At 36.7% G+C, this 26,113-nt stretch overlaps 3 protein-coding genes across 8 annotated transcripts in view; 1 reads left to right on the top strand and 2 right to left on the bottom strand.

Annotated features, from left to right (window-relative positions):
• Nucleotides 1-1,696, bottom strand: part of LOC139696228 (EEF1A lysine methyltransferase 2) — a 33,952-nt gene extending 32,256 nt beyond the window's left edge. For all 5 annotated transcript variants that reach the window (XR_011702601.1, XM_071594901.1, XM_071594900.1 and 2 more), the window contains exons 1-4: nt 1,527-1,696; nt 1,361-1,459; nt 1,179-1,260; nt 994-1,098 (exon numbers count right to left, since the gene is read on the bottom strand). Coding sequence is in view for 4 of the 5 variants with exons in the window: in XM_071594901.1 (XP_071451002.1) it covers nt 994-1,098; nt 1,179-1,260; nt 1,361-1,459; nt 1,527-1,573 (333 nt within the window). In the remaining variant the exon portion in view is untranslated. The remainder of the gene's footprint in view (nt 1-993; nt 1,099-1,178; nt 1,261-1,360; nt 1,460-1,526) is intronic.
• A 63-nt stretch (nt 1,697-1,759) lies between these two features.
• Nucleotides 1,760-12,648, top strand: FeCH (ferrochelatase, mitochondrial). The gene is made up of 9 exons (XM_071594766.1): nt 1,760-1,913; nt 1,996-2,197; nt 2,312-2,414; nt 5,597-5,715; nt 7,295-7,396; nt 7,657-7,822; nt 9,514-9,670; nt 11,609-11,724; nt 11,962-12,648. The coding sequence occupies exons 1-9, from the start codon at nt 1,853-1,855 to the stop codon at nt 12,169-12,171; spliced, it is 1,236 nt and encodes a 411-aa protein (XP_071450867.1). The 5' UTR covers nt 1,760-1,852; the 3' UTR covers nt 12,172-12,648.
• Nucleotides 12,649-12,794: 146 nt separating this feature from the next.
• The window catches only part of mor (SWI/SNF- related protein mor), a 33,723-nt gene continuing 20,404 nt past the window's right edge, over nt 12,795-26,113 (bottom strand). For both annotated transcript variants that reach the window (XM_071594764.1, XM_071594765.1), the window contains exons 13-17: nt 25,757-25,980; nt 21,181-21,335; nt 19,448-19,543; nt 17,366-18,148; nt 12,795-13,984 (exon numbers count right to left, since the gene is read on the bottom strand). In XM_071594764.1, the coding sequence (XP_071450865.1) occupies nt 13,361-13,984; nt 17,366-18,148; nt 19,448-19,543; nt 21,181-21,335; nt 25,757-25,980 (1,882 nt within the window). In that variant the 3' untranslated portion in view covers nt 12,795-13,360. The remainder of the gene's footprint in view (nt 13,985-17,365; nt 18,149-19,447; nt 19,544-21,180; nt 21,336-25,756; nt 25,981-26,113) is intronic.

Genomic DNA, 26,113 nt, shown 5'->3' with positions numbered 1-26,113 from the left:
TATATTTTATTATAAAATATAAAGGAATATTGAATATAATCAAGATGTCTTTGCGTGCTCTGGATTTTGATAAGGCATTCGACAATTTAGATTTAGGGAAGATATTGTGTAATGTGAGACTGGAATGGAGGGATAGGTGGCTTATTTGAAACTTGTTCATGATTCAAATGGCTCATGTAAGGGTGGTAGGGGAAGATTTGTAATGGGAAGAGATTGGCAGGAAAGTGAGGGCAGGGTTGCCCATTATTGCCAATATGTTTCAACATATGTGTTGAGGAAATACTAAGGGTGCCATAGGAACAGCTGAAGCTGAGAAAAAGTGGACAGCAAGGTGATTAGGTCAGTTAGGGTTGCAAATTATCAAGCAATAGTGAACCAGGCAGTCATAGAATTGCAGCTTTCATTCAGTGCTTTACGGTAACAATGCCATTAGTATACGATGAAAATTATCCGAAAACTACCTTCAAAATATGAAGAATACCTTGATGATGAAAAGGATAGAGAGGTAAAGAACAGACTTTAGATGGAAGAATTATAGAGCGCATGAGGAATGAAAGAATGAAATAGTTGAGGGCACATATATGCAGGTTATGCAGATACGAACCAGAGGCAGCTTATGACCAAATTATTTGTCAAGCAATATTTTATGAAGGAAGATATCTAGAAAACAGTTGGTTAGTTCCAAAGGGCAAAGTGAACAAATTGAAACCCGAAGTTAAAAAAAGATATAAGATCTATAACACAATGAAGTTTAAACTGATATCACCAATGATAAATGCGTAATTATGCGGTAAATTCAGTAACTGCTGTCATGCGAATTAAAGTTAGATCATGAAAAATGCTAAAAAAATAAGCTGATCGTGGAGGAGAAAGTTAAAGTCTAATTCTGAATTGGCATGATTCCCTTTCTGAAGAAATTTTATGTGGAGACAAGCTACAACGTCATACAAAAATATCATAGTAGGCAGCAGTAACGATGTTCGGGACATTTACCTGGTAGTTGATAGAAACTCCTTGGGATTTGGCGATACTAGTGGCCAGTTCAATGGCATTCTGAGAATAGTCAACACCCGTTAAATCTTTCCATTCATTCTCCGCCTGTGAACAAGTATAATAATCGTGCTTACTACATGCATCCTTCCAATCGCAAAACTATGGAAAATAATGGTATAACTTACCAACTTAACTAATAGCATTCCGTTTCCACAACCGAGGTCGATCACACTCTGATTCTTATCTATATTATTTTTTTCCAGCCATCTAATAAATTATACGTTTTATTTCATCAATTAATACATGAAAAATCAACGGTCTATCTATATATGAAGACTGACAGACAAGTATCTAAATGGATTCTAACCGAGTAATTCTAGAAGAACATCCGTCGCCAAACCATATCTCACCGAAATCGCCAAATTCTTTGAAATTTTCAATTTCAGCAGAATATGTGTTATCCCAACTGAAAAAAAGTGAAAATGAATAAAAGATCATAATTTAATCCAATTATATAAAATTTAGCTGCTTACTATTCTTTCGTCCCTAATTCCGATGGTTGCAATTCATTATGTGACATTTTTTCCACGGTATAAATGTAAAATATGAGAAAATAAAGAACACCCTGTAAAACGACCACATAAAATAGAACAAACTAAGCGGTCAGCAACCGAAATCATCTCAGACTCAAAAGAATAAAACATGCGCCCGCGCCCACCACGATAAGATATGACAAACGATAATTGTAATGCGAACAAATTATTGTTCACATTCAACTGCCAACTCAAAGAGGTTAGCAGACAGTGTGGGGTCTAAATTAAAATTAAAGTACTATTGTTTAGCCTACATTTTCAACGCAATGAATAGCCTGCGAAATTGCATTTCGCATAGCTTAAGAGGAGGAAAATATAATCATTTTGGTAATTATTAAATGCCACATAGTTCAATTTCCAAGTATCTGTGAATATGTATTTTAACTTGAATTACTTGATTTTTCTTCAGATCCGAGTTCAAATTGGTATTCAATATGTTCAAAACAATTTTCTGCCTCTACGCTCCCGGAAGTAAAAGAGAAAATTACAGAAAAAGCAAAAACTGGAATATTAATGATTAACATGGGAGGCCCACAAACCACTGACAAAGTACATGATTATTTACTTCGCATAATGACTGATAGGGATATGATTCAACTTCCCGTTCAAGGGTAATTAGTATAAACACATAAAGAGTATTCCTTTCATTTACCAATGTAATAATTAAGTGGCCATCAGTAAGCTATTGTGTAATGCCAAGAAATTGTATTGATTTCCTCTGTTAGGACACTTGGGCCATATATAGCGCGGCGCAGAACTCCGGAGATCCAAAAAAAATATTCTGAGATTGGTGGGGGTTCACCCATATTGAAATGGACAAAACGGCAGGTAAAGTGGTCATCATTATGTAATTGGCTGACTTAATATCTGCCTGTAATTGCAAGACAATGTTGGTAGAGAAAAGTTATTTTTTTCGGTACGCGCTGTCGTCTGACAGAAGCAATACCATCAATTGAATTAAAGATGTATTATGAAATCCCTGTGATTGCTTTCATTTTTGAGCCTTAATAAAAATATCAATTTTGGTTAATTTTTCAAGCTTAGAAAAATAGTTACTTCTTTAAAGGCCTGGATGTTACCACATGAACCAATACGCTGGTTATTTATTGTTTATTGAATCTGCGTTTATTATCTATGTTTAAATTGCTACACTAAGGTCCTCTTCTATTATTGGTTCTTTTAAATGGTTGCGAATGCATACATTTTAGGGAGGCATTTTCCTATTTCCACACATGGAGAGTATCCTAATAAAAATGAAAAAAAATAGTTTTAGCCAAACGTCCTCATGCCATTTCAAAATGATCTTGCGGTTTCTTGCTTTCTTGCTCTGAAAATGTTATACAACTATTTTCACCCACAAATCACTGCAGTCTTTACACATCTGATACATGCGTTAAGAATGGTTAGAATTCCAAGAAAACTTAGCATGGAAGGGTTTTTTTAAGGTAATCTACCGGTTAAGGTAGGTTTTTGGATGGACACAACTACCAAACCAACATTTTATTACTCCTAACAAAACACAAAATCCATCATCCTACTCTATATCAGGCCCCTCTTCATCTCTGAGTACTTTCGTCCTCCCTTCATCCCGTCCAACATCCCTATCCTGTTCTTTCCCTTTCCTCTTTTGCCCAACATTCTCCCCTCTATCACAGTCTTCAACATCCCACTGCCGGTCAACACCCCCTTCATCCACTTTTCCTGCCTCCATAGGATTGCTCCCAAAAAACCCCTTTCTTCACCCACCATACCAAGTACTTCCTCATTTGTTTTCTTCTCTGTCCATTTCACCTTCTCCATTCTTCTCCACGCGCACATTTCAAAAGCCTCCAGTCTACGTCCATCCTCCTGCTTCAATGACCACGTTTCCACGCCGTACATAGCTACGCTCCATATCAAAGTTTTTACAAGTCTTTTCTTAACATTCTTACTCAACTTCCCTGTCATCAACTCCCTCCTCCTTGTGAAAGCCTCTTTTTCCAGCGCAATTCTCCTCCTTACGCCCCTACTACTTTGACCGTGTTGGTCTAAAACACCACCGAGATACGTAAACTGTTCTACCTGCTCTAGTTTTTGCCCTCCTATTTTAATGTTAAGCTTAGCCTTTTTCTTTCTAGAAAATCGCATAATCTTTGTTTTATTGATATTGATTCTCATCCCATACCTGTCGCACTGAATTTCCAATTCATTAAGCAATGCTTGCAGCCCCTTTGCTGACTGACAAACTAAAGCTTGGTCTAATTAATGGTTTGTGGCATAACTTTATGGAACCGATTCATTATAAATAAATGAAAGGACTAACTTTGTAGTTCCACACGATAACGATTTATTCACACGACCCGGGTTTCAAAGTAAAACTTCATCATCAGGTGAGCCTTTCACAAACCCTTTCACCCTTTCAAACCCTTTCACAAACCGGGATTTCCGATTAGACCCGTGATTTCTACCGTAACAGCCCCCAACATTTTTATAATTAATGGTTTCTAGCGTAACTTTATGGAACCGATTCATTATAAATAAATGAAAGGACTAACTTTGTAGTTCCACACGATAACGATTTATTCACACAACCCGGGTTTCGAAGTAAAACTTCATCATCAGGTGAGCTTGGTCATCAGCAAACATAACTGATTTTACGAATTCCCCGCCTACTTTCATTCCTACCTCCAGTTCTTCCCATGCCTCTTTGATCATTTCCTCCGCATACAGGTTGAACAGCAACGGTGATAATGGGCAACAATGGACAAATGAAAGGGTTTTCAAAGAAATAATAAACTATAAACACTGTTATCTATGCAAAGGTCAGTTTGATAGTGAGGTTAGAGCTCACCTACTAGGTCCAATAGTGTGTAAAATTCACACATCAGGGTAGGAGGCCAGTTCCTTTCCCTATGCCAGCTGTAGTTTACCAAGAAGACCCTGCAGAGGATGTCAAAAGGTGTGCTCTGGATTGAACCTGGACCTATTACTGACCTCCTGGGTCCAATGCTCTACTCCTGAACTCATCCCATAAGGAAGGAATACTCTTATAATATTTGCATACATGAATTACCTCATTTACCTGGCTTTTTCTTTTTACAATAATCTCTTTTGTACATTGTATTGAGAATTGCATTATGAATTGTCTAAATGCCTACTTAAAACAGGCATAAACCTTTTTGCATATTCTATACATTTGTAAAAATTTTATTTTCCCAGGTGATCAGTATACATAAAACTATATGAGATATAAGGCATGCCAACTATATCACCAATTGTGGTGAGGGATTGTCCCAATAAATTCCTAAGTATGAACCATGTTTATTTCTGTAAATGTCTAGCGAGAACTGTTTTCTCTATGAGTAGCACTAATTATTTGTCCTTACTGGTATTGGTTACAGGTGCTCAAATGAGATTTTTGCCATTGATTTGGCACTGGAAGTGATTAAATAAACTTTCTTTGGAATAGATGCCTTGCGAAGTTTGGATCATCGATCTCACATTCAATACATGTATTTTTCGTTATAATATCATTCCCCTGTACATGACACTTAACATTTCGTACATTTTCCATTACATCCCATAAAATTTTCATTAATTATTTTCTTGAAGAATGTTATTTGTTTTGATCATAGAATTCAACTTTCTGACCAGAAGAAATTCAACTGTATACCAATAGTGTGTAAGGGTGACAGAATGGTAGATTTTCGTAAATTGTTATTAGAATACTTACTAATTGAGTTGGAAATGATTGCTGCTATGTTAGCATATCAGATAAAGTTAGCCACAAGTTGTGGGAAATATCAGAAATGAAATCGCCACAGTAAAAATATTTGCCCAGTGTGCATTTTTTTGTGGTTGAAACCATGACCATGTAGCAAAATGTGTATCCTTTTCCGCCCTGTCATGGCAAATTTGCCAATTGTACTTTCAGCAATGTTGTCTCCCTGGTGTGTGTGACCACAGTGTTAAATTATTACAATTTCAAGATCGTATGTAGTTTTAAAATGAAGTATCTACTTGCTTTTCAGGGTGAATTACTTTGTGAAAAGTTGGATGAGCTTTCTCCCAATACAGCTCCTCACAAGCCTTATGTGGCATTTAGATATGCAGACCCGCTTACAGAGGTCACACTGGAAAAGATGGAAAGGTAAAACTTATTATAAAAAAATATGATGACCAATGAAGAACTTGCATGGCATAATCTTAATATACTTTTTATCAATGAGCATCTACCTACCTATCTACCCTTATACCTATAAAAAAATGTGATGGCAAACATTTATAGAAGTCCTGTTCACTTCTTTGCTTGTCTTCATTTCTGTTCATTTTATTTTCTCCGCTCCCACATCTCAAAAGCCTTCCATGTATCTTATATGTATACTTATCTTCTCCCCTCAAAAAACCAGCTTCCAGTACCATGAAGCACTCTTCTCAATATAAAAGCTTTCAATGGTGTACTTCGCATATTTACTCAAGGATCCTCTCATCTTATATCTCCTCCTTGGCTAATGCTGTTATTCATCTTGAATCCTTATTGATTTTCTCCTTTAAATAGTTCCCTAGTAGGTAAAGTTTACCACCACCTTAAATATATGACTTCATATTTTGTTTGACTAACTCTAACTGCCTCGTAAAACTCAATTTATATTTCCTATGCTCTATCATTTCATAGTTTAAACATGAATGCAATATTGCACTCAACAATGACAGCAATTCCTTAGCTTAGTGGTTTGCTAACCCTTCATCATCCACAAATGCCAAAGATTAATCTTCTCCCACCAACTTCAATTCCTAACACCAGCCCTTTCCATGACTATCAAGGGAATTAGTCTTTTCTTTCCTGGCATGTTATGGACAACCCTATCCTATTTCCCTATGATTCCCATTCTACATAAAATAACCTCATATGTTAAGTCTGAGTAAAATACTGTTTTCAGATAAGTTACCTATATCTCCAGTTCACTTCTGCACCATGTTTTACATCACTTATATCATAATTGAAATCTAAAATGTACTCTTTACATGATTCAAAGATGTTGGTTTATTGAATATGTACGTGAAACTAAGGTGGCGTCCAGCCATTTCTGATAGTACATATGATCACATGCACTTGTTTCAGTCAGGCATAGAAGTAGGGTTGACTTTCTGTGGGAGGTAGAAGGGTGGCACACTCTTTAGCAGATAGGAGAGACCACTGAAATCAATTAGAATTGAAATTTACGTTTTGTTCAAATCAATTGTTTTTCATTTTTGGGTATTCAGTAATTTTAAACAATTAATTGGAATCAAAGGAAAGAAGATATATTATGGAAGGAGTCTCAGGGTGGGTAATTGAAGGAGAGTCAGGGGAGGGATAACTTATCCACAACTGGTTTTAGTTCATGTATACCAATATTAGTCAATTACTCAATTAGTGGTATTTAGTGCCAAAATGATTATTAAGTGAATAGGAAATTATGTTGTGACAAAATCAAATTCTTGTCTTTGTAAATTTGGAGACTTACTTTGTAATTTGGAAACTACTTAACAATATCTAACTAAATTTGAATAACAAAATTACATTTTACTGAGTTATCAAGTAAAGTATGCAAAATGTATTTTGCACGATGTATTAAGTATTTGGCTTCACCTAACCTTATTAATAATAATATGTAAAATGGTCGTTTAATATTCGAAATAATACTTTCAAAACTGTTGCATTCATATTCATTCTAATTTTTTCATAGTGATGGTTTAGAGAGAGTAATAGCTTTCTCACAATATCCTCAGTACAGCTGTGCCACTACTGGATCCAGTCTCAATGCTATCCATGATTTTTATTCCTGCAGGTAAATATTTATGAAATTTTCATTAATTAACCTTCTGTATAATGCTATCAAATTTTTAATTCACATTGATCTTTCTATTGTAAAACATTAATTTTTGGTGAGCTGAATTTACATTTTTATTATTATTTCCTTAATATGTCCCATATTTATTAAAAAATTGCATTTTAATAAACCTATAGCTGACTCTGCAAGATTTAAAATTGCAGCTAGTGTAATGGCACCAGTGCTTACTCTCTGATGTTACTTTATATTTGACACAGAAAAGAGCCATCCAACATGAAATGGAATCTCATTGACCGCTGGTCTACTCATCCCCTTCTTGCTAAGACAATTGCTGAGAGAATTAGTGAGCAGCTGAAGGAATTTCCTAGTGACATCCGTCAAGATGTTATGATTTTATTTTCTGCCCATTCACTTCCTCTTAAGGTATTTAGGACAAATTTACTTATTAAGTATCTTAAGAAACCAAAGCTCTTTCCTGTTAAATTTTCAGTTATATAGCGAAATTTTTCTTAACTAAAAAAAATATATTGAGATGGAAATATACAGGTATGTATAAACAAATCGCTGGACAAACAAATAAATATATAAACAGAAACAATATGAAACTTGCATTAAGAGATTACTAACAGTTTAGCCAAAAAATGGTCGTAAAGAGGGGTGATTGATTGGGGCACAGGTGCTTGGGAAGATTGTGTTTCTAGAAATATGATTTCAAATGAGCATAGAATACATTAAAAAAATGGGAAAATTACTGAACTCGTTGAAATAAAGCTGAATAAATCTAGTTTTTCATTATCATATATTCATGATGACAAAATGTTTCAGGAGAATGAAGTAAGCTTAGTAATTTCATAAAAAATTAAAAATGCTCACACTACATCAGTGTAACCTATGGGAAGCAAAATATAAAATATGATAAATAAGCAGGTAAAATCTTGATGTAAATGAACATAGTTGACATGAAAATACGATACATATGCTTACTATTACCCTAGAACTGAGTTTTGGCAAAATGTAAAGGTTATGGAATCTGAGAGAGATTAGTCATTGGGACTTGGAAGAACAGGAAAATGGGCTGAACTAAGTAATGAGTGGCAACTTTTTAAAAAATTAGTGATCTGTATTCAATTTTACTTGGAAAGGGAGTAATGATTTAACACAGTCATTAAAACGTTTTCATAAAATAATGCATCTTTCCTAGCTTTTTAAGTTTTAGTCAGTCTCACTTTGTATTAGAAAAAACCTTTGGAAAGATGTCTGCTTCAGACCTCTGTCCTTTTTTTTTGGTTAATTTCTTTTCAAAAACATATACATTTACGCTCTGTGACTAGGTAGTTCATCTCTCCATAGTTGGGCTCTTTTACTAAATTATGACACCCCCTTATATCATTGAAAGTGCCTCTTGAGCAGTCAAACTTGTTTTCAGAGTTTGTCCTCAGGTGTCTTCTGTGGTTCCATATAAAAAAAAACACCATCAAAAATGTGAGGCACAAAATCTGTTTATCTGATTTTTCCACCCTTAAACAGCTCTGCTTTCTATTCAGTGCATCTTTATCTCATTTTCTGATAATTTTAAACCTTTCCTCAAAACTCCAACAAGTTCTCTTCTGTGACATCTTTGACTTGTGAATCATTTTTATGCTGTCACCCAAAATGAAATGCCATAAGGTACGGAGAAACGCAATAGTCTACAATCGACATCACTCATTCTCTCTTGTGAATATTTTGGGGAGTACCAAAAGACAAAGCGGAACCTCTGTAGAGAGGATTAAGGTCTTGAACACTATGAGCTGAGGGAAACCCAATTTTATGACTGTGTCGCAGAATTAAGGGAGAATCCCAAGGAAGTAGTAGTCTTACGTTGGAGTGAGGTGTGATCTTTGAATATGGGTATTATAAACATTGAACATCTGGGCATTACAATCGGTTCTGGGAAAAAACTATTCATTAAAAGGGGTGGTTGCTTAATAGGAGTGGTCATTGGGAGAGGTTCTACTGTTATTACTGAGGAAGTAAAAAGTGAGGAAAAGACTAATCAAAATTAAGATGTGTGTGACAACACTATAAGGCATAGACCATAGGTGACTATTCTACATCCATATATTTTCTCACAGGCGGTGAACAGAGGAGACACTTACCCCTCAGAAGTTGGTGCTACAGTTCATGCAGTGATGGAAGAATTAAAGTTTTCACATCAATATGCTCTTGTGTGGCAGTCAAAGGTTGGCCCACTTCCATGGTTGGGCCCCTTCACAGATGATGCCCTTAAAGGTGAGATGTCTTTTGGTGAATTTATGTGACTTTAACCATGTGAAAAACCTTTCTGTTGGTTATGAGGAATCATTTGGGAATAACACTAGGGCGAAACTGGAATTTTTTACTATATTCATTGCTTCATTTTGGCCCAATAAGCAGCTTAAGCAGGAATACTTTAATGCCCGGAGCCACTGCTGACCAAAAAAAGCACTCCAATATAAAATTCTTGAAGATTATGCATTGCTCACAGATCGAGCAGAATTTGCCATCTCTCATTACAGTAACTATGGTTCCCACAATTCCAAGCAGGGTTAATATTTGAGTATGTATGTATTTTAATCACAGAACAAAAAGTACTTTCATGACAACTAGTTAATTAATTGTTAGAATGGAGACATCAATGTTTCCATGAAACTAACATGCCACTCTTATTCAAGAGACACTGTATGAATAATGAAATTATGAATACCTGATATTTATTAATGGCTATTGGGCTAAGACTTGCAGGAACTATCTATCAATATATTTTATGATAACTATGTTCCTCTTCTACACCCATTTCGTCTTTTCCCCTTCTGAGACCTCTCAATATTTATATATTTTTTTCTGTTTCTGACTATCAATCATAGTTTTTTTGTGCACAGAGCTTTTTCTTCATCACTAAATGATCTTTATGACTGCAAAAATAATTGATATTACAATACATAAGAATGATTTTCAAAGACAAAAGTTTATTATAAATAATTGATGAAAACCAACATCTACTAAATTGTTCAATATGTGTGGCAGTTTCATTCTAGGTGTAAAGAAGCAAACTATATACTTGCTGTTTATATTACTACTCTAGAAATGCATTTATAGAAGAATAGAGAAAAAATTACTTTTAAATGATTCAAAAGTAGAGGACAAAAACAAGCATGATTAAGTACAATTAATGTGCATAAATGACTATTTAACCTGTGTAGACTAAATTTATCCATTCCATTGTTAAATTTAAGGTTAAAAATAAAAAGAACAGTTGGAATTCAATGGTTACATCATGGGCCCCAAAATGAATGAATCAGTTATCACATTAACATTAATCCTGCTGGGTATGAAATACCGTAGATTCTTTGTGCTGTACTGTTACTCAGCCGTGCTCAAATTAAATTTCAATTCTCATTATTTAATACATACGCTTGGAATGAGTAAATGAATATCGTTTTGTCAAGAATGTAGTTTTCTAATTCCCAGAAAATCTCTCCCCTCAGGTTCGAATGTGTACCCTAGTATATACCAGGTGACTGTATTTGATAGTTTCTGGCTCAATTTTGACGAAGTTCATATTTATGGAATGAAGAGCAATGTATTTTTCCACTGTTCTTTATTTTGGTACAACTAGTTTCAATGCTCGTAAGTGATGACACAGGCGTCATCATCGTACCTGATAGAAGTACCCCATCGGACCTAAGCATAGAAGCTGGTCGTACCTAAGTTAAGAAGTAAAAAAATAAATTGCTTTCTTCATTCAATGACCAAGTGAGAGGCTTGTTTTGAAAGATCTTATTTCTTCATAATAATATCAGTAGGCTCTTCTGCTTACCTCTAAATTTGCTACTGCACTTTGCTAGTTCAGATGTACCTGTATATTTTCTTAACTTTCCTTGTGGTTGCTAAAAAGAAATTTCCTTTTACAGAAATTAACATGAGACTGAAATTGAGCATTACTTAGTTCGTTACTTAATGAGTCCATCATGTTGTATTGGAAGCAGTGCACTTGAGAAAAGGCCATCGTTCCTATGTGAAACAACATTAAAGAATGACAGATGACATAATTATGGTTTTGGCCAGCGTAGTTCATAATTCTGAAGGATAAATACAAATATCCACTTAAACTAATGGATTGTGTTAAATATAGGGTATTTCATTATTGCTAGTTGAACATTATTAATTAATACTTAATTCTCCTTACAGCTTATGTTAAACAAGGAAAGAAAAATTTTATCTTAGTTCCTGTGGCATTTGTCAATGAACATATTGAAACTCTTCATGAAATGGACATAGAATATTGTCATGACCTTGGAAAGGAAGTAAGTACTTTAATTTTTTTAAATTCTGATTGCTACAATAATTAATCTGATTTTGTTGAAATAATTGCTTCTGAAATTTGAATTTAATGAAGTGGAATTTTTTTTTGGCCGAGTATTATAATTGTGAAAGCCTGTTTATTACTATACACTCATTATGTTACTATATGTTAAAAAAAGATATGCAATATCCAAATTACTCTTCTAGCTTACCTTATTTACTTACCTGTGCTTTCACAGTTGGGGGTCAACATGATTCGCCGTGCTGCAGCACCTAATGATCATCCACTCTTCATTAATGCACTCACAGATATAGTGATGAGTCACTTAAAAGGAAACAGCCCTTCAGTTAGTCCTAAATTTCTTACACGATGTCCTCACTGTGTCAACGCTCGCTGTGGTCTCACCAAATCATGGTTCCAGAAAGTGTGTCAAGACAAGAAAAAATGAGACATTTCATTTGTAGACATATTACGCACTAAGTGTTCAAAGTGTGTTACTCAAGATGGTTTCTCTCCGCTGCAATCTCAAACAAATTGCTGGCAGTTAAAATTTACCTGCCGACTGAAAATTATTTATAATATGGATGTGCAAAAGTAATGTGATGGCATTAAGTAAGAGGGAAGTCATTTGAAGTTACTACTTCCAGTTGGAGTATCGATCTTGTTGGAGTAACATTCGGCTATTTTGAAGGCCACCTTTACAGTGATCAGAAATGACTGTGATCTTGTTATTCCTATTAGCACACATCATGCATAAATGAGTACATAGTGTTTTTGTGAAATTGTTTGTGTTGACTAGGTATTTCGTTTTTTATACATACCTTATTGTCATTGTGGATGATGCAATCTAGCCTATCCCATAAAATTTTTTTATGAGGACAAAAAGGTATTTTTATTTTAATCACTATTTTGTATGTTTTTTCACTTCTCTTCAAATAAAGAAGTTATGATATGGAGTTATACATGCCTTAAAAGGAGTTGATGAATTAAATCCTTCATATTCAACATGTTTATTTTTTAAGTATTAGACATAAAATACTTTTACTAGAGAAATAAAATTTAAAAAATAGAAAGACAGACTCACAGGCAGAGGACAGAAGATTTCTCTCAGCTGACAAGGACAGCTTCACAAAGCATAGCTTATTCCTTCAAAAATGTAGAGGTATTGTATTACCATCCAGAAAACATTGTCCCTTTTCACGGGGAAGATTATAAATAAAGGCAATACCGAAAACCACTGTTGCTAACTATAAAACAACCACTTTGCACAGCTATGCTTGACACAAGCTCCACGTCCTCTACTCCAAAGACGAAACAGAGCGCGAGAATCGAGATGAGTAAGAAACGAAACAAATCTATGCACTACTAGTATTTCTTCCATAAAAAAGGACACAAAATTTACACAATTATCGAGCACCGCTCTTGTTGAAAACTTCATACAAATCTGTTTTGAGTCACCTATACACAGGGGGGAATGGAAAGTAGATTACAAATTCCTATGACAAATGAAGATCACCGAGCAACCTAAGAAAGAGTCCCAGCCTGGACAGGCAAGGGAGTGGGGGGGGGGGGGGACAATGAGAATTAAAAACCATTCTGCCACCCCCCTCACAAAGTTTTTCCTTTCGTTTAACATTTTAAACTGCTCGTTGGGGTGACGCTTGGTTGCCCGGCGAGGGCGCTGACTGTGGCCCTGGGGATGCGACAGGTGGGGCCCCTGGACCGACCACCTCAGGCGTCGACTGTCGAGGTGGGCCTTGCTGCCATCCAAGAATTGGACCGGGGGGTTGCGGCTGCTGTGGGGGTTGCTGCTGTGGTTGCTGCAGGGGAGGTGGTGGGGGCTGTTGTTGTTGTTGGGGTGTTGGTGGTGGTGGCTGCTGTTGTGGTGGAGGTTGTTGCTGTGGTGGTTGTGGTGGAGGTTGCTGTGGAGGGGGTTGCTGTGGAGGCTGCTGCTGAGGGGGTTGCTGCGGTGGTGGGGGCAAGGGTGGTGGTTGTTGTTGCGGCTGCTGCTGCTGTTGTTGTTGTTGGGGTGGTGGTGGTGGTGGCTGTTGTTGCGGTAATGGTGTAGGCTGTTGCAGTGGTGGAGGTTGCGGCTGTTGCTGCATTTGCGGTTGTGGGGGTGGTGGGGGAGGAGGTTGCTGCTGTGGCTGAGGTGGTGGGGGCTGCTGGGGTGGTTGTGAACCAACTCCAGGGTGAGGAGGGCCACCCTGTGATGTCGGTGGTGGATTACCTGGGGGTGGTCCACCCAGACCCACCTGTTGCTGTTGTGAATAAAAAATGCAGGATATTTATAATATGCGGCAGAAATTCTTTATGGATATATGAGTTGTAAAGTAATACTAGGACTGAAAGTACCCAGATCATGGGGCTAAAAAAAGTCTTGAAATTGTTGACGATTTGACATGACAGCCTCAAAAAAAACCCAATTCTTGAATATAATAATTGATGTTTGCCACGGCTTTGACACCACAACCTAACAAATTTCAACACCCAGATTAATATGTCATTTTATATCATTATTATCAGAAGTAACTAATGTCTGGTTCTAATTTCTCACAGCTTCAAGCCAATTTATGTTTTTGCAGCTCTATCATACACAACAGCATTCTAATAATAATGGCACTTTTGTACCAACATACATCACATATACCTTGGACAACATGGCTTAGCATGTAATATCTTGCTTTGGTGATAAATTTTAGAAGATGGTAGCCTAAATTTAAAAACAATATTTATGTAATTGTTCATAATTGGGAGGCAATACCCAAATCAGTTCAATTTTGGGGTTACAATTGTTGTGACTTGAAATTTCCTCAATGAAAGGTATGCTGGTGATTATATTCCACTTGGCACAGCATAGAATCAAACTGACATTAAAGTGAACTACATAAAGAATCAGGAGAGGGAAGGAAACAAATGCAAACAGTTACTGCAATGATCCACTATGAACAACTTCCTCACTGCCCACTACAAGCCAGCAGTGTGAACCAACATTCTGATGATTCAAGTAATAACACATTTAAAACCAATGAAAAAAAAATAATTCGAAGGAATGGAAATATACACGAAATTAAGTTTTCTAGAGTTCTGGACTATACATATTTCCCTACTCTACCTTTACCTTGGACATATACTACACTTTATACTGTGAGCTTGATACTTTGAACTGTAAGCAAGATAAAGGTTTTCAGTTTCCCAGGTACCAGTCAACTTTAATCTATCTCAGAAGCAAGGAATGACATGGGAGAAATGATACATTATTCAGACATATATAATATACCATCATGAAATGACAGTGTGTGGAAGCGGTTGTAGTATATATTAAAAGCAGAGAAAATACGTGAGAAATTAAAGATTGAGATATAAAATGTTTTGACGGCCAAATGACTTAGATCAAATGTGGGAAACAAAACCAAATCAGAGAAATCACCCTGCAGGTTGGGTATGCTATGTGAGAGTAGAGCTCACCTAATACCAAGCCCTGTTTTTTTTTAAAGATAATCTACCGGTTAAGGTAGGTTTTGGATGGACACACTACCGAATAACTATCTCCTGACAAAAAACCATACAGCATCCTACTCTACAACAAGGAGAGTAGGATGCTGTGTTCTTCTTGTATGCTTCATCCCTGTGTACTTCCTCCCTTCATCCCGTCCAACATCCCTATCCTGTTCCTGTCCTTTCCTTGTTTTCCGAACATTTTAATAAATTTTTCCAGCCTCCTTATGATTTCTCCCAACAATCCCCTTTCCTCGCCCACCATAACCAGCACTTCTTTTGTTTTCCTTTTCGTACATTTTACCTTCCCTACACCCACATTTCAAAAGCCTTCAATCTTCGTCTATCCTCCTGCTTCAGTGACCATGTTTCCACACCATATATAACTATGCTCCATATCAAAGTTTCAATGAGTCCTTTCTTACTCAATGCCCCTGTCAACTACCTCCCCCTTGTGAAAGCCGCTTTTCCAAGTGCAATTATTCTCCTTTCATCCTTACTACTTTGATCATTTTTGTCCAAAACACTTCCGGGATATGTTAATTTTTCCACTGACTCTAAGTTTTCCCCCTCCAATTTTAATCTTAAGAAAAGACTGTCTTTCTGGAAAATCGCATGACCTTTGTTTTATTAATAATGATTCTCATCCCATATCTATCGCACTGAACTTCCATTTCACTCAACAATACTTGAAAACCTCTTGGCTGACTGACAAACTAAGGCTTGGCCATCAACAAACCCAACTGATTTTATGAATTACCCGCCAACTTTCATTCCTACCTCCAGTTCTTACTGTGCCTCTTTAATCGTTTCCTCTACATACACGTTAAACAGCACTGATGCAAATGGACAATCCTATCTTACAACTCTTCCTAACACTACCCCATCTGAACTCTCCGTTCCCCACTTGCACCTGAGCAGACTGAGAGATGTACAGGTTGCAGATTAGCCTCATGTCCCTCCAATCGATTTCTATTTTCTGCATTATACTCATTAGTTTGTCCCAATCCACCCTAACAAATGCCTTTTTGAAATCAACTAAACAGGCAAATAAGTCCTGATTGTGTTCTATCTTCATTTTGATTAGTGATCTCATCACTGCCATGACATCATGAATGCCTCTCTCCTCCCTAAACCCAAAATGATCATCTCCTAAGTAATCATTCACCCTACTCTCTATCCTTTTGTTGATGATCCTGAGAACCACTATAGCTGTGTGGGAAATCAAACTCATTGCTCTGCAGTCCTCAATTGATATAGCCTTTATCTTTTTTGGCATAGTAACTAACACTGATCTCACAAAGTCTTCCGGCCAGATTCCTTCCTCATAGATACTACGAATCAGTCCATGTATTCTCTTCCTTCCACATTTTGCTAAACCCTTTATGACATGTGAAATGTACACATCAGGGTAGGGGATTCAGATCCTTTCCCTGTGACACCTGTGGTTTTCAAGACAAATCTTGCACCCAAAAAAACAACCAAGAGATAGACTGTTGGAAAGGGTTGATTAGTTTTTTCAGATTGTGGTTAGCTATGCATCTGAAGGCCTTCCATGGTTCAATAAAATGAAGGATTACTTCTAGAATTTCTGACAAATGTCTCCAATGTACACACCAAAGTTGAAGTTCACAATTTTGGGTAATTTTGATTAAGTATAAATGAGTAGAAGAAGGTACCCATTCTCGTGTTTCATGCCAGATGTTTAGACATCATCACACCATAATTAAAAACATATATGGCATGGATTGCATATGCCAGAACAATGAAAAACTATCAAAAATAAGATTGAAATTCAGGTCAGGAAATCCAAAAGGCACATTATGGATAAGGCTAAGTGAATAAACTTAAACTAAAAATTATTGATAGTACACAATATAAAAATTATGTAAAATCATCAAAATTTTTGATCAAACAATATTTTCTCAGTTGATATCCAATTGCTACGACTAGATATTTTATCCTAAAAGTCACAGGAATTCATTACAAAGTAAGTAATTATAAAATCAGCATTAGTATTAATGAGTGCTCAATGCAGGGAGTGATTTTTTAAGGCATTTTAACAACTATTTAATGATACTGAACAGTGTACATTTTCCTTTTCAATTGCTGCACAAAATTTATCGGGAATTAAGGAAACTTACCGGTTGAGACTGGGGCATTTCAGAAGCCATTAGCCGCTGGTGAGCTTGATGCCTGGCACGAAATTCCGCAGCCTTCAGCTGCTCAAGATGGAACTGTTGCCTCTCGGCTATGAGCTGCTGCCTTTGATATTCTAGACCCTCTCGCTCCCTCTCCATCGTTGTCTCCAGTTCCTCAAAGTGTCGAAGCTTTATCTCCAACTTCTTCATTTGTGTCTCAACAAGCAGGGCTACTAGGCTTTTGATTTTCCTCTCCTCCACAGCTGCAAGGTGCTTGGCTTTGACTGCTGCGGATGCAAGAGCAGCTGCTGCCGCCCCTTGCAGTCTTGCCTCTGTTGTTGACTTGTCTTCAGGTGTATCCTTGACAGGGGCAGCATCCTTCTCGGCACCCTCTTTTGCCTCTTCCTTTGACTCCGCTTCATCTTCGCCTGCCCCCTCCTTCTCTGCCCCCTCTTTTGACTCTGCCTTCTCCTTCCCTCCCTGGGAATCTTCCTTCCCATCCACCTCCATTGGCTCCTCCTCTTCCCCACCCTTTTTCTCCTTCTTCTGCTCTCCTCCCTCTTCCTTAGCTGGTGTCACTGCTGATGACGGTGCTGTTGCTCCCTCGCCCTCCTTGGCTGTAGTCGTGGTTGCTGTAGTGGTAGTTGTCGTTGATGTTGTTGTTGTGGTGGATGCTGTTGTCACCCCAGCTGTTGCCGCTCCACCCTCTTTTTCCTCTTTCACCACAGGTGTCTTCTCTTTCTCAGTCTCTTCTTCTTTTTCCACAGCTGTTCCAGCAATGCCACTCTGAAATTGTTAAATCATTAAGCAAGGATGCATTAGAGTAACTAGGAGAAAAGGTTCCCTTGGGTTATGTGTACCATATCCCCTGATAGACCAAATTAATCCAATACAGAATACTCCTGGCTCCATTAAATCCAGGTTAGCAGGGGTTTACTGTATATAATAAGGTTTTGATCGCATGGATTTATATGGAGAACAGTCCATGTCATAAAAAAATTGCATTAATGTGAGGGTTATGCAAATTTTCGTTATGTAAATTCAAAGTTTTGCTTTTACTGGATTGGATATGGCATTGAAAAGAGAATAATTAAGAAGGAATGATGGAAGTGACTTCTTTAACAATGCACCTGGTCTTTCAGGTGTTTTTCCATGGTCTCTTGTTGAAAACTAACACAAATTGATTGATGATTCAAATAATATGAGTTTTCATGGCAAAGTGATGTTAAAACAAGTACTTACAGCTGATCTCATCAAAATTTAAAAACAAAACCCAATTTTTCTCCTTAAATTCTAAATTGAAGAAGCAAAGAGTGAGCAAGTCAAAGGTGGCAGCAGAACATATCATGGAACCATAACAGCTCACTTTTGTCGACAAGTATTAAATAGAAAAAGATTGAAGAATTTGGCCTCAAACAGGAAAATTAATTTTCAATAGGCTCAATGCTTTCAGTGTAGTTCAGGATGTATTATTAAATGCAAAAATTACCAGAGACCAGTATTCTATCAAAGTACTATTTCCATTCATTCCTAATATCTGCCTTTCCACAATATTTAAATTTTAAAATTCTTAAATTCTATGCCATAAGTAAATGAACAGAGTTATTTTACATGTACCTCAGCTCACTTGAATTTCATTAATAATCCCTCTTTTTTATCCCTTACTAATAACTACTTCAATGAACTAATTGAATTACAGTAATTTTCCAGGGGCAAAAAAATATGGGCAATGACTTTCATTTCTATCAATTTTATGACACAGCATCCTTTTGTTTATTCCTATGGCATCAATTTCAGCGATGAAACTAAAAGTAATATTCATTTTCATAACAGGTATATTTCATGGAAGAGTGTCATGATATTCTTTGCTTATAATTTCCTGTTATACAATTGTCGAGAAAAATTTTCTCACCCCGTTCTGAAGAAATTGCAATTGCATTTGTGGCTTAGTGTGACTGTAACCTTAGAAGGATGTACATATATTTCAATGTATCTCACAAAACTTTATTTCTTATCACTTGAAAAAATTTCCCCATTGTAAGTATTAACTTTTAGAATATGTCATGCATGATGATGTCCACTGACCTGTGCCAAACCTGCTGAGGGATCGAATTTTCCTTCTGCAGCTGAAGCTTCAACATTCTTCACATGAGCATCTACAAGGGCAGCAGGAACTTCATCCTTTAATATAATTTAGACAATATTAGATTTAATTTTCAATGGTATCTCTCTTATTTTAAGATTTTTCAACCTTGTTAGAGCATAAAATGAGCTCTTCATTCATTCAACTTACTCAACTACATAAGGCTTAACTAAAAATAAGTTCTAAATGTCCATAAAAACTCAGCACAAATGAAGTGATTATATGTTAATTGCAACTGTGGTATGAAATGACCAGTACGAGGGTGGTTCAATAACTACCCATGTTTGACAACAAAGGGTGTTCCTAAGGGAAGTTTATGTTATCATCGTGTGCTGCCATCTATCAAACGACGTTGAAACAAATTTCAGACTGATTTAAAGGTTAGTTTGGATTTGGCAGCCATTCGAGTAAGACATGTTTCACGACTTTCGCTAAGATGGAAAAAGAGCAGTATTGTTCAGTAATTTGCTTTTTGTTTTTGAATGGGAAGAAATGCGAGGACATAAAAGCAAAGTTGGATGCTGTTCATGGGGACACTTCGCCATCTATGACCACAGTTAGATATTGGTTCAATGAATTTAAACGTGGGTGAACATCTGTTTTTGATGAGGAGTGACCAGGATGCCCGGCAGATGTGGTTACCGAGGAAATCATTCAAAAAGTCCACGCCATGATTCTCGCTGATCGACGAACGAAAGTGCGCGAAGTAGCAGAGGCCGTGGGTGTGTCGACCGGAACGGCAATTAATATTTTACATGATAAGTTGGCGATGAAAAAATTGTCAGCCCAATGAGTGCCGCGATTGCTCACGGTGGATAGCCAGCTGATCCGGCTGTCAACTTCGAAACAGGGTTTGCAGCAATTTAAGCAACATCCAAAGGTGATTTTGTGACGAGTTATCACTGTTGATGAAACCTGGATTCATCTTTACACACGAGGAACTAAGCAACAATCAAAACAATGGATTTCTTCTGGTGAATCTGCTCCGAAGAAGGCGAAAATGGTCCGATTGGCCGGAAAGGTCATGGCGACAGTTATTTGGGATGCAAATGGCATCATCCTTATGGATGGTTTAGAAAAAGGAAGAACGATCACTGGGAAATACTACAGTGAGTTATTTGACCTCTTTGACAAAAAATTGAAGGATACACAACTGCATTCGGTGAAAAAGAAGGTGCTGTTTCACCACGATTACGCACCGGCATATTCATCCGGAGTTGTCGCCGCCAAACTGCATGAACTACATTATGAATTGCTGCCGCACCCCTCGTATTCACCCGATCTGGCTCCCTGTGACTTTTTCTTATTTCCTAACATGAATATGAACATGGCTCACGGTAAAAAAATTTAGCTCAAACGAGGAAGTTATCGCCGAGACAGAGGCGTATTTTGGAGGGTTCGACAAATCCTATTTTTTGGAGGGGTTAAAAAATTGGCCGGGACGTTGATAGAAGTTTATCTTTCTAAAAGGGGACTATGTTGAAAAATAAAAAAAATATTTTTGAAAAAATGGTTTCTTCATTTCTAACATGGGTACTTATTGAACCGCCCTCATAAATACAAGTTTTATTTTGAATTCAAATTCTTTTGTCCATGATAAATTAAATACAGTCCAAGTTATTAAAAACTGGACATTTGACCCCAATTCCTTGAAAAAATAGTAGATTGGACTTACTTTGATGTTGGCAAACTCCTCCATTGCAGCCTTGGCAGCTGCAGCAGCTACCCTAGGGTCAACAACTGAGGCCAGAAAAGCCACAGTGGACATTATAGGATTGCCGGCTTTGCTGAATGGAATAGGTTGATAGGCTAATGGTCCGAGAGCACCACCTGCAATATATCAAAGCAATTATATTAATGACTGCAGGAGGACATAAATAATATTTATTATTCATTAAATATATAAAATATAATGGCCCTCGTAAAGACGGAAAAACACAATACAAACACAAATACATCATAGGTATATCAGAATATAAGATCAGTAACATTATGAGAGAACTATTCATCCACTGAATATAAAGCTTTAGATGCTAGCCATGAGTAAATCATTGACCTGAATTGGGCACAGCTAGCTAGCTATTATCCTTATTTAAACTTTTCCAGACCTTCACTTCCAAATACTGCTGGGTCAGCTTCTAGGGCAAACATCCTATTAACATACATACCCAGATAATTTTCTTGTTGAAAATTATGTTGTGATATTTAAATTGAGATTGCATTAATAAAGCTTTAGTTTCTTTTTTTTAAATATTGAGTCATTCCATTTAGATCAATATTCTTGTTGTAGATTTTCAATCTGAAGGGAATATCATTCTTTCCTTAATATTGCTATTGGTTATCAATTGAGGATTGGTTTTAAGCAGCTCTCCAAGCTATTGTTCCCTGACTATCTTTTCATTCCTTCCTCGCGGTCTAACTTACATCTTCCATTAATTGCCTCTCACAGCTATCCTTCATTTGTAATTTCTTCCCTCTGTGCTATTATCAACTAGTGAACATTTAGCAAACTCAAATGCTTCAGGCTATGTCAAATTAGTTCCTCTTCTTTGGGTAGGAGTCCTCCACAGACCCCTCCTTTGACCCACACTTTAATATAGTTCTGCATTCGTTATTCTGTCAATCCATTTTATTTTCTTTCTTCCTTAATACTTTTTCATCATTTTTGATCTTTTTTCCTGGCTCCTATTTTTTTCTCAGCCCCTATTATTCATGTCTGACAATGATATCAAAAGGTCAATTCCATTTACATTTTAACCAATCACTTTCACTCTTGTGCAATAGGTATTTCCTGTTTGTTGTTTTTTCTTCTAATAGAAAGCTTTCTTCATCATTCTATCCTTCTTACTACAAACTTAAATCTTTCTCCATTCATCACTAATGACCTTGCTGCCTGAATAACAAAATTCTTCCCTTATCCAATATTTCTTTTGCTACATGGCATGCAATTTAAGGAGGGTAGGATATATTCACTTAGCATGGGTTCTAAACTAGGCTAATTCATTCTCCTGCCCGGAAAACATTTGACAGGGACAAGGAATTGGAATGCAATAGTAGGCAAAGGAAGAGACGGTGACAAGGTAGGGGATTATGACTTAGGTACAAAGAATGACCATGGGGGGAAGCAATTGAATTCTGCAAGAGCAAGGGGGTTAGTCATCATTAACACTTAGTTTAGAAATCACAAAAGGCATACCTATCCATGGAAAATGCCAGGTGAAACACAAAGGCATCAGCTAGATTGTATTATGGTAAGGCACAGATTTAGGAACACGATGATCAATTCACAGTTTCCTGGGAGTGGATACCGACTCCGACCACAATTTAGTTGTTATTCAGTGTAATGTCTCATTCAAAAAGATTAAGCAGGTGGTTTAGGAAATGGAATGTAGAAATATTAACTGGATTGATGGAAGGAAGGAGTATCAGCAGGCTGTAGAGAAAATTATGAGTGAGGGAAAGGAGCCAATAACTATCAAGGAAATGTAAGTGTCTAGCCGAGCCGAGTATCATAAGGTAAATGCACTGTGTCTGAACAAAAAGTAAATTATTGGCATTGAAATTATACAAAGGTGTGCAGGTGTGGATTTCTACCTCCTAGTAGGTATATATGCTTATACATTTGTACATAATTCCATTGAAGAAAGATGAGCACATACAATTATTGCTATTTCCTCACTTTTTTAATTACCAATGGCCTCAAAATCTCTTTCCTGCTTTTCTTACCGATCAATTATTAAAATGAAATTATGACTAAAGACGCTTAACAAAAATATAAATTTCAAATGACTCTGCACATACTTCCACAAGAACCCTAAGAACCAGTGCTTTACAACCATAAAATAATTATAGATAAATTATAATTTAAAATCATTGATTGAGGACCACCCTGTAGTTATGTATAATTATAAGGTAATCTACCGGTTAAGGTAGGGGTGTTTTTTTTTGGATGGACACAATGGACACTAGCAGTAATGTAAGCATTGGATTCAAATAATTAATTTATCAGTTGACTATTCATTATTAACTGAACATAGTAAAATTTACATTAACTTTTTTTTAATTCAACACCATCAGAAAAATTGAACCATGCAAAATATTACAGTAGCCATTAATTACTTTTCCTTTGTATTACTTCAGACAAATATTATTTTTATCATCTTAAGATGATTCACTGAAACTAGCAATTTAGGCTGCCATCCTTTGATCAATGAAATATTTCACATAAGGCACTTGTTTGTAGCTATGCATTATACTACCTTGATCAAAAAGTTCCCGGAATAACCACCGTGTGGCGCTCCCATCGTTCCGATTTGAGTTCTGTTTTTTTTGTTAAATTGGTACATCTGTTGTTGATATTCCCTTTAAATCTTAGTGTCATAACTTGACATTTGCAAATGTTACGTAGCCAAGAGTACATCTATCTCTGTGTGTGTTGGCGATTTTTTACAATTGCAGAAATGGATTTAAATTTGCAACAACGAACTTGTATTAAATTTTGCGTAAAAAACGGATTTAGTGGCGCACGGACGTTGGAAATGTTGGAAAAGTGTTTCGGCAACGATTCTCTAAAAAAAACGGTCGTTTACCAGTGGCACGAGCGGTTCAGAAGTGGTCGTGAGTCAATCGAAGATGATGAACGCAGTGGCAGACCATCGACATCGAAAGTCGGTGAAAAAATTGATAAAGTAAAAGAAATGTTGGTCAATAACCGCAAATTAACCATCAGAGAAATAGCGGAGGACTTGAACATTGCCTATGGATCCGCCCAAGACATTGTGGTTAATGATTTGGGTTTCCGTCGTGTAGCAGCAAAGTTGGTGCCAAAAGACCTCAATTTCATGCAAAAAAGAGACCGTGTTGACGTCGCAAAAGACATGATTTGCGAGGCTGAATCCGATCCCACATTCATCAAAAGGATCATTACTGGAGACGAGACGTGGGTTTATGAGTACGACACGCAATCCAGACATCAGGCAAGTGAATGGCGTTCACCAAATGAGCCGAGACCAAAAAAACCACGTCGTTTTCAGTCAAAAAAGAAGGCAATGCTGACGGTTTTCATGGATTACAACGGTGTAGTGCATCATGAATTTTTGCCAGACAGTAAACAAAGAGTATTATTTGGGCGTTATGAGACGTTTGCGTGAAGCAATTCGCCGAAAGAGACCAGAAATGTGGGCAGAAAACTCGTGGATTTTGCACCATGATAACGCACCGTCGCACAGTGCTATCATTATTCGTAATTTTTTGACGAAAAATGCAACAAATACCATCCAACAGCCACCGAATTCACCTGATTTGGCTCCCTGTGACTTCTTTCTGTTCAATCGAGTTAAAAAACCATTACGGGGAACGCGTTTTAGCAGCCGAGAGGAAGTAATGGAAAAATCGCAGGAAGCACTGATGGACATACCGAAAACCGAATATAAAAAATGTTTCGAGGATTGGATCAAGCGCTGGCATAAGTGTGTTGCAGTCGATGGGGATTACTTTGAAGGGGACAATATAGATTTAGATGAATAAACTTGTATTTTTAATTTTCTGAATAAATTCCGGGAAATTTTTGATCAAGGTAGTATCTTAACATTCTATTTTGAATAATCTGGGCATAGCCATAACAAATTTTACTACATTAAATGAATCTTACAAGCGATCAAATAACCTTCTCTTTTTCTTTCTGAGCATACGTACATTCAATTTAATTCAACTAACAAATGAATATGGTAACTCCTCTTCCTTACAATGGTATCACTTATTAGAGAAGTAATGTTTTCATGCTTAGAAACTTCATTAACTTAAAATTAATAAATTTATAGTGGCCCACAGGACGAGACAGAGCTCATAAAACTTATTTACTGTAACCTTCATACAATGATTGGCATGTAATAAAATTTGACGTTGATATATGTTGATTGTCACTGAGATATGAATATTTTCCTTATCAACTGCACTCATAATGTGGAGTCTATTCAAAGTTTTACAAACTTTTTAATTTCTTTATCATGGAAAATATGAGGTCTGGTGGAGAAAATTTTAATGAATATGGTGGTAGAAACTAGTGAAAATTATTTCATGTAAAATTCGGGATGGTGAGAGTCACAAACTGGAAAAATTGGCATGAAAAGACTGCTTACTGCTTGTGATATTAATTCTCAACTTGGACAGCCGGTGTTAAATACTTAAATTGCAAATCCCAACAAATAATTAGTAAACTATATTATGTTTCCAATTCTTATGTGGGCATTTACCTCCCAATTCTGCATCCTCAAGATAAGGATCCTCAATTGGTAACCTCAGGAAATGAAGTATGCACTCATCTTGGGTGCGGGAGCCAACATGCTCACACACTTTATTCCAATCATCTTTGTGCATTTCTAGACCTTCAAGGAGTAAAAGAGTTTCTTGATCTGTCCACTCCCTCGTCATATTTGCTGCAGTTTTGTTGCGTAAAGCAGCTGGCTTCCTAGCATACCTGCAAGCACAATAAGATCAATGAATTATCTTCCTACAACCAAAATTAAAAAAAAACATTAGCTAAAGTGTTTATTTCCTTCATCTTCAAGGCAACAGAAATTAGCCTCAATTTTGGCTCAAAATCCTAAACA

This window comes from Hetaerina americana, unplaced genomic scaffold (assembly GCF_022747635.1).
Source record: "Hetaerina americana unplaced genomic scaffold, ioHetAmer1.1.p SCAF_7, whole genome shotgun sequence".
Taxonomy (NCBI): Eukaryota; Metazoa; Arthropoda; class Insecta; order Odonata; family Calopterygidae; genus Hetaerina; species Hetaerina americana.
This window is presented reverse-complemented; position numbering and strand designations above follow the sequence as displayed.

Coding starts and splice junctions, on each gene's coding strand:
- FeCH (XM_071594766.1), top strand. CDS start 1,853: ATGAATAGCCTGCGAAATTGCATTTCGCATAGCTTAAGAGGAGGAAAA. Junction 5,716..7,294: donor ACACTGGAAAAGATGGAAAG/GTAAAACTTATT, acceptor ATTTTTTCATAG/TGATGGTTTAGAGAGAGTAA. Junction 11,725..11,961: donor GTCATGACCTTGGAAAGGAA/GTAAGTACTTTA, acceptor GTGCTTTCACAG/TTGGGGGTCAACATGATTCG.